At 39.4% G+C, this 16,446-nt stretch overlaps 1 protein-coding gene across 5 annotated transcripts in view; it reads left to right on the top strand.

The window, feature by feature from the left end:
• Positions 1 to 260: 260 nt before the first annotated feature.
• EFNA5 (ephrin A5) overlaps positions 261 to 16,446 on the top strand; it is a 213,680-nt gene continuing 197,494 nt past the window's right edge. The window contains exons 1-2 of one of the 5 annotated variants that reach the window (XM_068666701.1): positions 261 to 318; positions 1,099 to 2,407. In XM_068666701.1, the coding sequence (XP_068522802.1) occupies positions 2,283 to 2,407 (125 nt within the window). In that variant the 5' untranslated portion in view covers positions 261 to 318; positions 1,099 to 2,282. Of the gene's footprint in view, positions 319 to 355; positions 497 to 526; positions 722 to 786; positions 884 to 927; positions 2,408 to 16,446 lie in introns of those variants that run through there. The other 4 variants (XM_068666698.1, XM_068666700.1, XM_068666702.1 and 1 more) reach the window with 4 other exon arrangements.

The following is a 16,446-nucleotide window of genomic DNA, read 5'->3' as shown; positions in this document are numbered from 1 at the left end:
TTTCGGGAGGGTGGGGCCGGGCGGCTTGGGTTTCTTTTATTTATTTATTTATTTTATTTATTTAATTTTTTTTTATTATTATTTTTTTTTTTTTTTGGCACGGAGGAGGGAGGAGAAGCCTGCGACGCCTCCTCTCCCCCCCCCCCCCCCCCTTCCTCCTCCTCCTCCTGCTCTCCCGCTCCTCCTCCTTCTCCTCTCTCTCCCGTGCGGCAAGCCAATCGGGTCGAGGTGTAAAAAAAAAAAAAAAAAAAATTAAAAAAAAAAAAGCGAAAAAAAAAAAAAAAAAGATCGGTCCGTAAGCAAACAGCAGGCTGCTCGGTGAGTGGCTGCGGCGGCGGGTGCCCCCCTTCCCCGGCACGCCGCATGCAGAAGCCCCACATGATCGCGCCGCGAGCTGCCCGCCTGCGCCTCCTCCTCCTCCTCATCCTCCTCCTCTTCCTCGCCTTCATCCCCGGCGCCCGCCGCCACATCCCGCCTCGGACCCACGCGTGTGCATGTATGTACGTGTGCGGGTGCGGGTGTGTGTGTGTGTGTGCTCTGAGCGTCTGCTGCCTGCGTGCGCACCTCCGCGCCCCCCGCGCCCTGCGGCTGCCTCCGGCTCCGGCTCCGGCTCCGTCTCGCAGCGGCAGCGCCGGGTGCCCGCTCCCGCAGGCGGCTGGTGCCGGATCGGCACGCAGCGAAGGGACCGGTCATTGCACGAAGGGGGCGTGACTGTTTAAAGGTTTTTTTTTTTTTTTTTTCTCTTCCCTCTCCTTTCCTCCCATAAAGCAATTTTTTTTTTTTTTTCGCAAAACTGACTTTTGCCCCTCCAATCCTCGTCGCTCTTTACGATCCCTCCCTGCCTGCCGCTGCATTCAAGTTTATTTATTTGCCTGCTGGCGTGGTACGTCTTTCCTTGCTGCTCCTGCTGCTGCTTCAGAGGGAAAAGGGGAGCAGCTGTCGGGCAGGACCGAGAAAAACCGGGGTGGTGTTGTGTTGTTTTTTTTTTTATTATTTAATTTTTTTTTTTTCCCGATCTCCTTATGTAGTCATCTGAGGGGTGGATTCTTTTCCTCCCACCCCCTCCCTGCTCGTTCAAACTGTTTTGTCCTTCCGCAGAAGTTGATGCTCCCGGGACTGGACCCTGCTTTATCACAGAGGCGCTCCGGGAGGCTGAAGCAGGAGATTTCCGCACCTCGCCGCACCGCTCCGTCCCTCCCCCGGGCTGGGGAGGCCAACCAGGACCGGCATCACCAGAGGAGTTTGCAGGCTTGATTTTCCACTTCTCCGAGGTTTTGCTTTTCTCCACGCCCTCCCATAAAACAATTTTTATTTCCATCTCCTTGGTTTCCACGCCGCAATATTTCTTGGATTGGCCGTTCTTTTTTTTTTTTTTTTTTTTCTGTTCCCCTCCTTTTTTTTTTTTCCTTTTTTTTTTTTTTTTTTTTTTTTTTTCCTTTTGCCTTTGCTGTTGCTCAGTCCTTGGTGCATCCACCGCCCAGGAACAGGAAGGACGAGAAAACCACTCCACAAAGTCTCCTTCAAGACACTCTGCGCTGCAGAACAGGCTCCCCAACTCCATCAGCGCAGCAAACAAACTCCTCAGGGCTCTTGCTGCCCCTCCACCACCACCACCACCACAAATCCTTTTATTTTATTATTTTTTTTAATTTATTTTTTTTTATTTTATTATTATTATTTTTTTAATTTCCTCGTTGCTTTTTCATTCGCGGAGGGCCGGGAAGAAAGACACAAACTTTCCGCTCCGAGCTCCTCCGGCGCCCCTCGCCCCTCTCCCAGCCGGCGGCCTTTAATCCGCCGCCGGGACCCCTCGCGGGCTCCCCCAGCGAGCGGAGCCCGGCGCCCCCCGCCCGCTCTCCCCTCCCCGCGCCCCCCTCTCCCCGTCCCCTCGCTCCGCGGCCGCCCCCGAGCCGCGGGGCCGCTCGCAGGGGGCGGTGGGGCGCGGCGCCGGGGGCCCGGTGTATGTCGTGCCCCGGCCTCCCGGTGAATGAGCACCGCCCGCCGCCTGCCGCCGCCGCCCGCCTCGGCCCCCACCTCCCCCTGCCGGGGTGAGGCTGCCTGAGGGTCCCCGCGGGTCGCGCATCCCCGCCGGCTGCCGAGCGGAGCCCATCGCTTCTCCCTCCTCCCTCCCACCCACCAGCCTCCCCCATCTCTGCCCCCTTCGTTTTATTTTTTATTACTACACTTCCCACCCTCCCCTTTTTTTTTTTTCTTTCACCATCCTCCCCACGTTCCCCTGCCTTCCACCCCCCTTCCCCTAATTTTTTTTTCCGCCGGGCGCGATGCCGCACGTGGAGATGCTGCTGCTGGCGGCCGCGGCGCTGTGGGTGTGCGTGCGCGGGCAGGAGCCCGGCGCCAAGGCGGTGGCCGACCGCTACGCCGTCTACTGGAACAGCACCAACCCCAGGTACGCGGGGCGGCCGCGGGGGGACTCGGAAAAGACGCGGACGGGGGTCGGGGGGCGCCGGGCGGGGAGAGTGGTGAGCGCCGGCGGCGGCTGCTGCAGCCCGGAGCCTGCGGGAGATGCCCTGTCTGCGGGATGGGGCGGAAAACTTTTTAAAAAATTAGATATTTTGGGGAGGAAGGGATGAGGTGAGGGGGAAGCTGGTGCCCCGCCGGGGGTCTCTCTCCCTTATCGGTCCGGAGCATCGCGGCTCCCCGCTGCCGCCCGTCGGGGGTCCAGGGCTGGCCGTGAGGAGGCGAGGTAGGTACCGGGCCGGGGCCGTCGGGGGCAGGAGTGCCTGGACGGCGTCCCCGCTCTTGACAGCCGCGTCTGCAAGGCGGCAGAGCGAGCGAGCTCTGGGAAGGGAAGCTCCCGTGATTTTCCTGGAGTTTCCCCCTCATGTTAAGAATCGGGAAATTTCAGCGCCGCTCCAAATGGTATCCGTGTGTTCGGGGGAAAAGTCACCCGGGTATTACTTTTTTTTTTTTTTTTCCTTGTTAAAGTACGTGTGAGCAGACTTTTCTTTCTCTCTTTCTTTCTTTTCCTTCTTTTCTTTCTTTCTTTCTTTCTGTCTGTCTGTCTGTCTGTCTAAGTACATTTGGGGCTATTTTATCTTAGGTTATCTCTTCTTTTTATGCTTCTGATACTGCTGTTTGGTTTCAGATTAGCACATTGATTTTTGTCACAGGTCATGTTTTTTAATAGGTCTGTGTTGCCTGCAGAAAACTCCCCTACTCGGTATTCTGGAGTGGCTTCAGAATAGGTGATGCAGAAGTTACGGGCAGAATTTCCAAGTGCGGAGAGGTAGCTGCTCTGTCCCGCACTTGAATGCTTGGTTCCTGCTAACAATGCCTCATGCCTCAGCGTTACGTGGCTGGCACAAAAAGCTTAGGACAAAAAAGTATTTATCCAAAGTAGCAGTCATGCCTGGGAATGATAAGTATCTATAATTTTAAGTGCCCGTCTCTACATTTTCCTCTCTTGACATGCGTTGCTTGAAAAAAATTGCTCATTGTAAATGAGATAAAAAGTTGTATCGTACACCACAAGTCTGAAAAAAATTGCCTCTCTCTCAAAAACAGCTTTTTTTTTTTTTTTTCTGCTGTTGTTAGGCAAAATGAAATGTTACTCTTGGAAAAAAAATATATTCACAAATCCCACTGGGCAGAAGAGGGATTGTTGAAAGAAATAGGTTTGCCTAAATGATCTACACATGTTGCTGGTGTAGCAGTTAAACATAAAATACTTCAAAAATAACCTCACATTCAGGATTTTTAACTTCTGCAGTCTTATGTGTAATGAGCTCACACAACAACTGCACATGGGTAGAGGTAGTTGAAGATGCGATCAGCGCTCATCTAGTCAGTGGGCATTATGCACTGACTAGAGTGGATGAGTGGATTTGTGAGAATTTTAATGAGTTTAATGGTATTTTACTGTTGTTAATGAAATCTTCCCTTAGTCCAACATTAAAAATCAGCAGACTGCAGAGAAAACTTAGTTCTGTTATTCTTCCAAACACCAGAGGAATACTTAATTGCAAGATACTTCCAAACCTTCCCCTTGAAAAACAAATGTTTGTTTCTCTCTTAAACTATTCACTGCCCCCTCTCACAAAGAAAGTATCTATGTGGACATGTGGTGTTTGTCCGTGAGTTAAAACTGTGAGGAAGAGCAGTGTAAAGCTATATTTCTCCTTTGTTTTATTCTCTGTGCATTTCAAGTTGCATGATCGTTACAGAGAAACAGGCAAACACCTCATTGGTTAGACTGGGGAGACCCAAAGAAAAGAAAACACTTCTGGTTTGAAGTCATTTTGTCAGGATGGAAGGTGAAGGCAAAATTCTATTTGGTTACCAATATTTTCAGGTCAGTTAGAAGTGCTATAGGAATAACTCCACAGTGATTTATCTGCTTCTAGAGAGAGATTCAGGAGATGGACAGTCAGGTTTTTATACCCACAGAAGTGGGAATGCTTACTGTGAGATAACGATTTGAAATTAGAAGGCAAAATATGCTGCCATTCTTCAGCCACCAGTGCGGCCGCAGTTCTTTAGCTTACTTTCTTGTTGTACTTACTCAAAAAAATTAACAAACCAGTGTAGAACTAATTAGATCAGTTTGGAAATTAAATCTTCATCATTCTGATAGTGATTAAAGGCAAGATAAAGTAAGGTTTCCTGAAGACCCCATCTGAAGAATTTAATAACAATTCAATTTATCTCGGAAACCACGATGCTTAGTTTTGTAGTATTAAACTCCAGCAAATGAAATATACAGAAAGATCTCATCCTTACTAAAAGATACAATAGTAAGTTGATGAGTGGCCCAATTTGATAAGTGCTCCTTGTGTGAACAATATTTTGGTAACTAAAAAGACTCTGTGAGTCTATTAACAAGTTTATATTACATTTCTTGAATGGTTGCCAAAGTTCTGCTAGAATAATTAAAAAGTGTTCTAGAATCATTATTGTTACTATGTACAAGTAACAGAAAGTTGAATATTGTTACAGAGCGTAAGTCTTTTCTTAGAAATATTTTAAGCATTCCCATTCCTTTTTTTTCTGTTTCATATTTAATTATCAGCATACATGAAGTACTGTAACTGGTGTAGTCCAGAATCACAGAATCACAGAGTTGAAGGGGTTGGAAGGAATCTCGAAAGATCATTGGATCCAACCCCCCTGCCAAACCAGGTTCTAGATGGGATTATGTTAAAGTTTAAGTTTCAGACTTTTGAAGTATAATAAAATAAGGTTGTTTCATCTATTTTTATTTGTGTGTGTGTGTGTGTGGATTGAAAGTTATTCATGGAATATGCCTGCAAATGTGTCTAATATTTTTGTTATTCATGGGCTTAGAATTAAGTGCCTGTAAATTCTGATTACCCCTTTAATGTCTTTCAGTACTGTCTGCATATGTTTTCTTATAGAAGAGAGGAAAATGATCTTGTCACAGAATATTCCTCTGAATCCAATGGTTAAAATACTTTTGGAAGTTTCTTTGGTAATAGAGCATATACATTTAATCCTTATAGCTGGTGTCCTTGTAATGAAAATCCAGCCAAAATGTCATGTAACTGAGCCAAATATTGAAGCGGTCGACTTGCTTAGCACTTGCTACTGCTTTTAATTTTGTCAGGGTTCAACATGAACTATTTGTAGTAATTATTATTACATTTTTCTGCTTACAGGACTGTGCTTCAACATTGTGGTTGGTATTTAGGTATTTTCCTGTAAGTTATTTCAGTGGCAGGTTTTGTAGCTTCATAAATTGTTACTGGTTTCAAGGTAGTTAAAAAGACTTACCATTCAAGTCTAGTTTCTGGTCACATATAGGCCAAACCTTGTAGTCTCAGGAAAGTGAGTATTTTTTATTAGGAGTCTTACTGGATTTGGTTATCTCTTACAGAAGAAAATTGTGTATAAAATTGCATTCACGGGAGAATCATAAAGATGTAGGATGATGACATATTTTCTTTTTGTGTGTGTTTAGGTGGATAATAAAATCAAGAAATCAGCTGTTAATTAGAGAATTTAATAGCTCAAAATCATGTCATGTTCAACTGATTAGTTCCCAGTATTAACCTGGGTACCATATTTTGATTAGCAGTGCTAGAGTTCTTGTTAAGTGAGATACTTGGGTATCAGAGAACAGGAAAATGAGTGGATGCTTCTGCAAATTCTGTGAATAGACCAGAATCTTGCTACCCGGATGCTTAAAATGTGGAGCATTTTGCAACTGAGTGTTCAAGCACTGATTCAGAAAAGCATCTGGCCCCACTGAACTGCATACTGCAATACTTAAGTTCTGTTGCAGCTGGTGGGTGAATAGATGTGTACTTAAGTGCTTCCCCGAACCCACCCAACACACAGACCCAGCGCTGAGAAGCTCTGGCCATGGATGCCCATGCACGCCTGGCAGTTCTTGGGAATATGCTGGCTGGCTGGCTGGCTGGCTGGACAAACAGATGGACAAGCATCCTCCATATGCTGATACGCATTTGAAGATTTCACCATAGCATATTGATGTTATATGCTGAGGTCATTCAACTTTTTTTTTTTTCTTCTTTCTTTTCCACCTTGAAATAGTTCTGCTTAAATACAGAGATTAGGGAAACTGTGCAGTTGGAATAGGAAGGAGGCAATTGTGTTTGGTAAGAACAACTAAGAAGTTGGGTATGAAAAGGGACAAAATCAAAACAATTGCTTTGGTTTTGGTATTCCATGTCATTTTATATCAAGAGAGGCATAATACCCCGTAAGTAAGTGGGCTGTACAAACAGTATGGCTTATGTTTTGAGAGCATTTTATCCAGCAGCTTGCTCCAAGAGCTGAAAGAATCTCTGACTGATTTCTTGTAATTAAAAGATCAGTAGCAGAGTCTTTGATTCTTTAACACCTACTTTCTTTGCTCTTAGTAGTTTTGCCAACACCTTATGTCTCCAAAAGAATATTGGTGTTTATTTTAAAAGTGCATTTTTGAGGTAGTTTGAAACATTCTGTGGAAGAAATGACACAAAGAATGGTAGTTTCATTGGCTTCCACCTTTGTGTGAAAGGCACCTTATTCAGTGGTAAATGATTTTCACGAAATACTCCTTATTAAATCTTTTGCAAATGCACATAGTGAGGACACCTCACTGCATTCGTTCTGCCAGCCCTGTTTCCTTACGGGGAGGGACAGATAAAGATGAGCCATCCTCTCCCTCCCCTCTTGCTGTGATCCCAGCAATCTACCAGCTTCATGCTGGGGTGAGAAAATGAATGCAATTAGTCCTTCCGGAGTCACGGTCTTTGCAGTATTAAGGTGAGAGGTATATAGTATGTATATGCATGAATATGTGTGGCTTTCAGTGGTTGTATATGTGCATATGTATGTGTGCAAGTATATATGTATGTATGCATTGAAATTAGAAGGAGGTGTGGTGTAGAGTAAATCATGATTGTTGTATGGGAAGAAAATCTCACAATTTTTTAATCAGCGAACTTAAACATTGAGAAAATGAATAGTTTGTTACAAACTCATTCCCAGCTCTCGTCTTCCAGCACAGATCTTTTTGGCTTAAAATAATAGTAGTAGTAAAATAAAAAATATATATTTATTTAAAAGAAGTGGGATCTGTGTTGTGGTTCTTGGCAGTCTTCCCATTGTGCTCTTCATTTGCATGCTGGCAGCCCCCAGGCCAGTAGGTAGGCAGGTGGGTGGATGCCCAAGCACACAGGCACACAGATGTAAAATGAAACGGAGAAGATTACAGACATGTGCTTTGAGAACTCTCAGTGCTTATTAGAGTACCTTGTTACTGCTTCTTCCTGAAACAGCCGGTGTCACTGGGCAGTGTACTGCATTGTAAAAATATTAGGCTTCAACAAAGCGCGTAAAGAAGGCTGGTCATTTTGATCTCCTTAGAGAAAATGCTAACAAAGACACAACCTTTCCTAGGGAAAGCATGAGTAGTCAGTAGTTCTTCCATAGCTGTGAGATGCACCTGTCTTGCTCTTCTGGCTCACTGTTAGTTTTTCAGATTTTTTTTTAAGGCAAAGAGAAGTATTTTGGAACTGCATTCTTCTTCTTCAGCTATCCTGTTTTGAATTTATTTATTTATTTATATTTAATATGTCTTTATTCTCACAATTAATCTAATCTTCCAGTATTTCTGAATGGTGTAATTCACTGTTGATAATAAAGGGTCCTGTTTTGTTTAAGTTTTCTTTGCACTGCTGCTTAAGAAGTAGTCAGTCAGCAGCACGCCAATATAACGAAGTGGAAACATTTGGTTTAAAATAAACAGACACGTTATTGAAACTGCTTTCTGGTGATATTACAGTTATTGTGAGTAAACCCTACTGTAATGCACTTCAGCATTGCTGGATGGAAGAATAGAATCCTTCATCCATTGGAAGTCTTCCTTCCATTTTTGCATTCTCTCTATTCATTGTAGTTTCTACAAGCTAGATTATAGTTGAGCTCATTTAAAATGGTGGGTATTATTTTGAAGTATGCGAACATGGACAGATATCTGAAATCCTTTTCTAAGAAACTGAGCATAGGTTGTGACATTACAAAACCACAAATTCCTATTCCCACACATTTTTAAAAATTGTTTGTGTTAAAATCAAGTATTTGAAAATTAAAATAATAATAAAAATGATGCTAGCCTGTGAAGACTGAGATTTTATCTTGCTTCTATAGAGCACCATGATTTCAAATAACAGAAAAGTAAACCCCCTATATGTTTTTCATCTGGGGAAATGTCCATCATATTTTACTGTTGACAGGTTGATGAAAATCCATCGTTAGATCCTAGTTTTATGAAAAAATGAGTTTGTTTATTTTTGACTGCTGCAAAATGTAGAGAAAGAGTTTGATGCCCATTTTCTGTTATCTGGTATGATAGGAGTTTTATGCCCATTTTTCTGTTTAAATGCATGACCAGTAAAAATGCTGTCAAAAGAGAAATCAACTAACAAGAAGATACACAAGAGCCCTGTTAATTAGCAAGATCTGCTTGAATTGCTAACAGCAACTTCTTATAGTTAATTCTTCAGGTTTGGCGATTTTTACTGGAAAAGTCTTAAAGATTATGATTCCTATTCTGTCACTTGCAGTATAATCTGGTAGACACCTTTACCTATCCAGGCTGGTATATAGTGTGGAAAAAAAGGGATCGTAGACTGACAAAACCTATAAGTATAGTATTAGTTATGTTTTCCTTCTTGTATTTTACTTTCCGTCATTAAATCAGTGTATTAATCTGATAAAGAACTGTTCAATAGTCATACCTGCAATTAAAAAAAAATACACTTTCCTCATTGACTAACTTTCAATTTATTTATTTATTTTATATCGGACTCTTTTTTTTTGAAAGACCCCATTTTATTTTTCTTATGTCAGTAATAAAGTGGTGCTGGAGTGCAGAGAAGGAGTAATTTGCTTGTGAATCATCTGATGAAGTGAAAATCTGTAGATAAGTTTGCTTTGATCACTGTATGCTGAAATATCTTTTTGTACCATTTTCACGGATAAAATTCAGCCTCATAACAGTTAAGAAAGGTGTATTTTGATTATGTATTTTTTGTATTTTGATTATGTATTTTGTGATAATGTATTTTGTATCATAATTAGTATTTACAGAGTAGCATGGTTGTTGTTTGTTAGTTAAAATAACATTTTTTCCTCCCCTAATTTTCTTTTTGTTTTGTTTTGTTTTTTGCTTGCGGGTGGATGCTGGACAGTGGCAGGCATATGCATATTATGTGGTTTGCTCATCTGCTCATCAGTGTGGCCTTTCCCTTGTGGGTAGCAGTGAAGCTACCTTTTTGTTAACTTAAAAGTAGTATTTTTTGTGTTAATATTATGATTCAGAAGATTTTTTTTCCATTCTCTCTACACACATTCCGTAATCCCATTATCTAATCACATGGAATTGCTAAGAAATATATTTTATTTTTTATTGCAGTATTTGTACCCAACACAGGGTTTTTAATTTTGATTTTTTCTTTACATCTGTTTGAATTTTGTAAATAAATTTGAGTACCTTTTGTACGGTCTATGCCTTTGAAGTAGGAGCTAAATACATTCTAATTTTTTCATCAAAACTAAACAAATAAATTGTCATCTGTGGCTAAGGCTTTGCTGTTTTTGTAGTGCTATGTAAATCAAGTGTTGAATTTTTTCTTTTTTCCTTTTTTTTTTTTTTATGAGGAGGCAGAAAAAAAGTATTTCACCTACTTGTAGATTTGATGATGATCTTTGTAGTACAGCTATCAGTTTGCTATGCTGGTTAATCAGTGTTAGGTAAGGACTGCTAACAGCTTTAATAATGTTGTCTTCCATGGAATTGTTAAAAGTTGCTTCAAAGAAATTTGCTAATTGATGTTGCTAATAAGCAGGAAAAAGAGCTTTTTTTTTTTTTTTTTTTTTTTTTTGTGTGTGTGTGTGTGTGCGTGTTTTTCCTGCTTTAGTTGATGTCTAATCAAATTTTAAAAATAGTTGTGTATTCATACAGGCAGGGCATTTGGTAAGCAGAAGTTAACAAAGTAGGATCTATCAATCCTGTTCTCTTTCCTATTGTTTCCAGAAAAGAAGGAAATAAAGAGGGACTCTGGAATTTGAAAGTATTGACCTTCTGACATGCACACACAGCATGGTCATTGCACTGGCACATAAAGTGCCTTAAGCCACCATAATGGCAAACTGCATTTTTGAAGTTACTGATATGAGAGCCAGCTGGATGGGGGATGGAGAGCCAACATTGACTCTACAGCTATTTGCAAGTTTCCACTTTAGAGCCAGACAGCTTCACTTTTATATTCCCAAACTTACCACTTAGGAATAATGTTGCTTTGTTCGGTTTAGCCAGGGATTTGTGACTGCTACATAGACTTAGTACCGTTTGGTCCAGAATTGTGTGGTCATTCTTCATAGAGATCTGCTTCACAGAGTAATTTCATTCATCTGGTGATGGGGGAGGGATGAGAAACAGTGAGGGGACATTCAGATATAGCATTCTTCAAGGAAAATGCACATCCACATTAGCTAGTCCCTTTCTTAAAGCTTTTTAAAGATGAAGGCAGAGATTTGGATCAAGTATTTAAAAGCCAATTCAGACCCCTGTCTTCAGAATACATGTGATCTCCTGGATAGGCTCTCCATGCGTGATCTGGAAAAGACCTCATACTTTACTTACTGCAACTGCTCTTCTCTCCCCTGCCCCCCCCCCCTTTTTTTTTTGTATTTGTTTACAGTTATTGCTCCGGTACACTTATACATCTTTTTATAGTTCTCTTGGGGCTTAGTTTATTAAAAATTAGTGATCCATCACTAAGCGGGGTACAGTACAAATACTGGTGCTCCCAAAAGGGAGGTTTTGTGCCAAAACAGAAGAAATAATAGGGATACAAAAGCTGCCAAAAAGCGTGTCTCCCAATTGCTAATTAATCAGGCGAAAAAGCACCTCAGCAACTACAATTGAATGTGGGACAGTTTGTTGTAAATATTTAATAAAGATGTGTTAAGGGGACATAATATCTTCTTGTTTGTACGTATATTAAAAAAAAAAAAAGGCAAATAAAAATGTCATCTATGTGCCAGAGCTGTTGGGGATTTCTTTTGTGTTGATGGCATTGTCACTGGTAGAGCTCTTTCAGAAAACCTCTTGCTGCTTTTGAGCAAAAAAATTATAATTTTGTCTATTCATTTTTCCTGTCTGTTTTTAAGTTGGTGGTTGATGATAGTATCTATAACCAATAAGTGAAGCTTCAGAAAAGATACATTAAAAAAAAAAAACACATCTTAAGCAATCTGGGTTACAAGGTATGGGGAAAAAATTGCTGTGAATATCTGGTATCCAAATCTGCCAATCACTTTTGGCACAGCTCCCATCATGGTTGCTGTGCCCATAATTAAATGCCTGTCATTAGTGTATTTTTCCATAACATTTACAATGGAAAAGGCAAGGGGTCCTTCCAGAGCTATGGCTGTCAGGGGAACAATAAAAACTAATTACACACTCTGCTGTCACCATTGTCAGCTCTGCTTTTGGGGGTAAAGAACATGGAAAGTGTGTGCCTAATAATTATATATATAAAATTATATATATACAATACCCAATTGGGGAAACTCAGTCATAGCGAAGTGACATTTACTTGGAAGTTTATTATTCCTGTATTCAAAAGACCTTAATTCTAGGGTTGCATTTTTCCCTTCACTCATGGCTAAGTTGCACGCACTTTTCCCTTTACATTCAGTCACTTTTGCCTTTCTCTATTCCTTTCTCTCTTGCACACTTTCTGGTGAACTGAACTTTCCAATAAAATTGCTCGGATCAAAGCTGGTATTTGCCTGCATTTATTAAGTGGGTGCAAATCATCTTATCCTTTGTATTCTTTTACTTGTGTCCTGGATAGTAAACTCGATAATAAATGCTGAAAGAAAGAATCTAGTGCTTTCAGATAAGTTTCCTTGTTCACCTTTTTTTCTGTTTTCAGTCCACGGCCTGCAGGTCATCCTCAGTGAAATCAGGAGGTTAAGATTTTGGAGTGCTGCAGCAGTGGCTCTTGTGAAGTATGTGCCAGTTCTGTTTGTCAGTGCACAGATATTTCCCAATGTAAGCATGAGGGCATAACCGGAGAGTGAATTATCTGTAGAATGCTGTACTTAAAGACATTGAAGGAGTAAAGTCATGCTGTCGCACTAATATTTACTGATGTTTTTCTTCTGTAGCCTGTAAAATGAATAATTTAAGCTTTTTTTTTTTTTTTTTTTTTTTTTTTTTTTTTTTTAGCCCACAGTTTTTAAAAAGAATAGATCCTTGGAGCTAGGATTTTGAATATATTTAGGTACCTAGAGTTGCAGAGAAGAGCTGTGTGGGATTTTTGAGACTGCTTGGTGCCTAGCTGCCTTAGATTTTATTTCTGCCTTCTTATACCTTTAGGTACTTAAATGCCCATCAGAAAATGATCCCTAAAGCTGCTTAAGGAAAACAGTGTAAATATATAATAAATATATATATGTGTGTGTGTATATATATTAAATAGGTGAAGTCTGTAGGATCTGATGTGTATAAGGAGGCATCATAGTCTATTTGCATTATATGCTCAATGGATACTAAGGATCTAAAGTTGGTCCTGTGGTCACAATGGTGTGGTATTGCTTGTGAGCGGGACTTTCAGACATTAGGCTTGCCTTCTTCCACAAGGCCTCACAAACCACACAAGGCAAACCTGCTGAGACCAAGCCACATATGTGGATATTTGTCTCAATAGATCAGAATAATATCTAGATGGAAGCCTCTTAAACTTTTTGCAGGGTTGAGACCCGCAGCTTTGGGGAGCTGAGGAGATAGAGATGAACCCAATAGATGAACAGTCATCATGCCGCCAGCGGCGTCAGCAGTGTGGGCTGGCTAGCCATAGGTGGTGAGCAGACAGTGAGGCACTGCTGTGCTGGGCACCTTACGTAGTCAGGGACAATTTGGGATGTGCTAAAGAATGATTAAGATCAAAACTAAAATAAGTAGTGCAAAATTAGGATACAGGTTATGTGTTTTCTGAAGCACTATGTGATACATGTTTTTTCTTGGATAAGATACTTGTTAAAGACTAGATGGATTTTGTGAGTGTCCAAATATGATAGAGTTCATTCCTTAATGAAATAATTGAAACACTGTATTCAGGAAATAATTCTCTATTTTCTACAAAATAGAACAATAATCTTCTACAAAATAAAAGTTACTGTTTTGCCAGAGGATCTTACTTCCCCTTTTTAATACAATAACAATGTATTTTGTTACCTGTTTACCAAGACGCAGACAGCTTTTTGTAGTGTTGTGTTGTTGTTTTTTGTTGTTGTTGTTGTGGTTTGTTGTTGTTGTGGTTTGTTTTGTTTTGTTTTGTTTTCCTATTGTATTTGGAGGCTGCTGGAAGAAAAGGAAAGCAATTTTTCTTGAAGCAATTTCATTTAAAGCAATATCAAATACTATGTTTTTCTTGATTTCCAGTGGACTTGCTGATGTCTAGTGGCTATGAGATACAACGTAATGAGACGAAGAAGCATCTTTCAGGAAATGTGACACATTTAATTTGAAAAGACATGCATTAATCAAATACACCTCCTTTTCTTAAAAATGACTCTCATTTAAAAAAAAAAATCAAGTCCTAATTCTTAAACTGAATCCATCATACATATATATGAAATTTCATCATGTTTTATAATTTCTGTTATAGGACAGTGGACCCAATTTAATGTTACTTGTAAGTATTTGTAATGAGTTGTCTTTACGGTCCTAGAAATCTTTGAAAATTTTCTGTAAGGTTGATTTAAAAAAAAAAATCTTTTTGAAATAGTGTGAAAGTTTACTAAATATGTTAATTTCACCATCCTTTTTGAGGAACCTAAGTGTTAAACAGTCCCCAGACAAACTACATTTACAAAAAATACTAGGAACACTTCCTGCAGAGAACATGATCATTTTCTAACATGCTTAATAGCATAATTCTCATTTAAAAACATGAAATATAAATCTGTCTTTTAACACTCGGCACAAAAGTTGGATGCAGATATGTTATTTTCTTCACTAGCAGAAGTTCCGTACATTTGTTGAGGGTTTTGAGAGTATAGAGATTCATTAAAATAAAAATAAAATATAAAGAGTGTTGTTATTTGCAGTATCTTTAATCAAGGTGGTATGAAATTTCTCATTAAGGTTAAGATTCACATTATCATAACAAGTGACAACGTAGGTGAAGGGGGAAAATTAATTAGAGAGGTAGATCATACTTGTTTCTCATTATACCCTGGCTATTCACTGCATTCAAATTCTAAGCAAACCTTTACTCTATATCTCAATCATATAAAACTTACTTGCCAGGAACACATTATGAAGAGAATCTCCATATTCACTGTTTCTAGTACAAAGCATGATAGTTTGCTTTAAACAAAAAAAAAAAAAAAAAAAAAAAAAAACAACTTTTTTTTGTGATTTACAGCATAGCTTTAATATTACTTTTTCAGACCCTGTCTCTGACTGAACTATATTTTATAGCTTACTGTAAAAAGAAATCTCCGTTTTCCATTTTTCATATTAGCTGTCTTGATTTAGTGCTGGTATAATGGCCTTCTTCAGAACAAAGCATTTGGAACAGTTTCATGGGTATTTGGGTAGGTGTAGAGTTTGGATCTAATATGTTATTACTGATGAAACCAGTTTTGCCTTCGTAACTTCTCTGAGTAAACCTGACCATTTCAGTGTCCAGTTAGGAATTGTTTGTTTGTCTTGTTATGTCTGAAAGAGGAAATACTACATCTAGTTTGTGTGTTTTGTTTTGTTTTATTATTTTTTTATAAAACTATGTGAATGCCTACAAGACCTGATTTTTAGAAGATAATATTATGTAGGTTTAACCCAATCATTTTATGTTGTTTTCTTTCACATTGGAAAAGCTCTACTGTTAAGACAATATGTCTTCTGTTTTCTAGACTGTAACCAAAATGTTACACACAAAATAATTCATATTAGTGTCATAGTCCCCAGAGTGCAGTGAGGTACCTGGGTGAAAAAATTCTGTTGCTTTCAGTTAAATGTGCTAGAGATCAGTGCTGTTTCCTGTGATTGCTGCTGGGGATAGTTGTGGTCTGAGAAGTATTTCTACCTTAGAGAAGAAAAAGAAATTTTAAAAATATTTATTTATTTTAAAGATAAATTCAATATTTGAGAGCATATCTTTCCTTCAATACTACTACTACTATGGATATTGGTCCATATCACTTCAAGAATACTGCTATTTAAATAATATATCAGAAGCAATAATAATGTTTACACAAATATGACCTGTCAGTTGAGAAAATACCTCAGCAATACAGAATATTCTGATTAGTGATAAAGCAGGGTTACTTACTACCTTTTTCTGCAGTATTCCATAGTATGTGCTTGGAAATAGGCTGTAAGTAGTATTCTGTAGTATTTATTTAGTCTGTTAACATATTGTGACCAGATGCTGTGGTATATTTGCGTGGAGTTTCCATTGAGTTTACTGAATCATTGGGGATGTCATAATTTTTATTTCTGAGGTCTAGGCAGCAATAAAAGAGAACAAAGTAAGTATCAAAGTAAAGTTAAGTGGATAGTATGTTCCTTGTTCTTTTTCATTCCTCTCTAAATTTTAAAAACATTATTAGTAATGTTAAACAATTTTTAAAAATGAAATGTAGTTAAATCTCTATCTAGAGATGTTTCATTTATTTACATTTACCACTTCTGCAATGTCCATTTTAGTTTTTACTTCCTTAGTAAGTTACTCAATGTTTTTTTCCTCTTCAGAACTTTTGTTCCGTCTTAGCTACCATTTCAGGCATAGTTTCATTTATTTTGTATATATTAGAGTTTGTTTATCAATGTATTGGTTAAAATTCTCACCCCTCAAATAAGGTTAGGAGAATATAGTATGTAGGGTGGTTAAGAGAAGTTTGCTGCAGACTGATTTTGGTATAAAGGGAGCATGT

The sequence above is a fragment of the Anas acuta genome, chromosome Z (assembly GCF_963932015.1).
Source record: "Anas acuta chromosome Z, bAnaAcu1.1, whole genome shotgun sequence".
NCBI classification, from domain to species: Eukaryota; Metazoa; Chordata; class Aves; order Anseriformes; family Anatidae; genus Anas; species Anas acuta.
The sequence above is the reverse complement of the archived record's forward strand: the minus strand, read 5'-3'. Positions and strand labels throughout refer to the sequence as shown.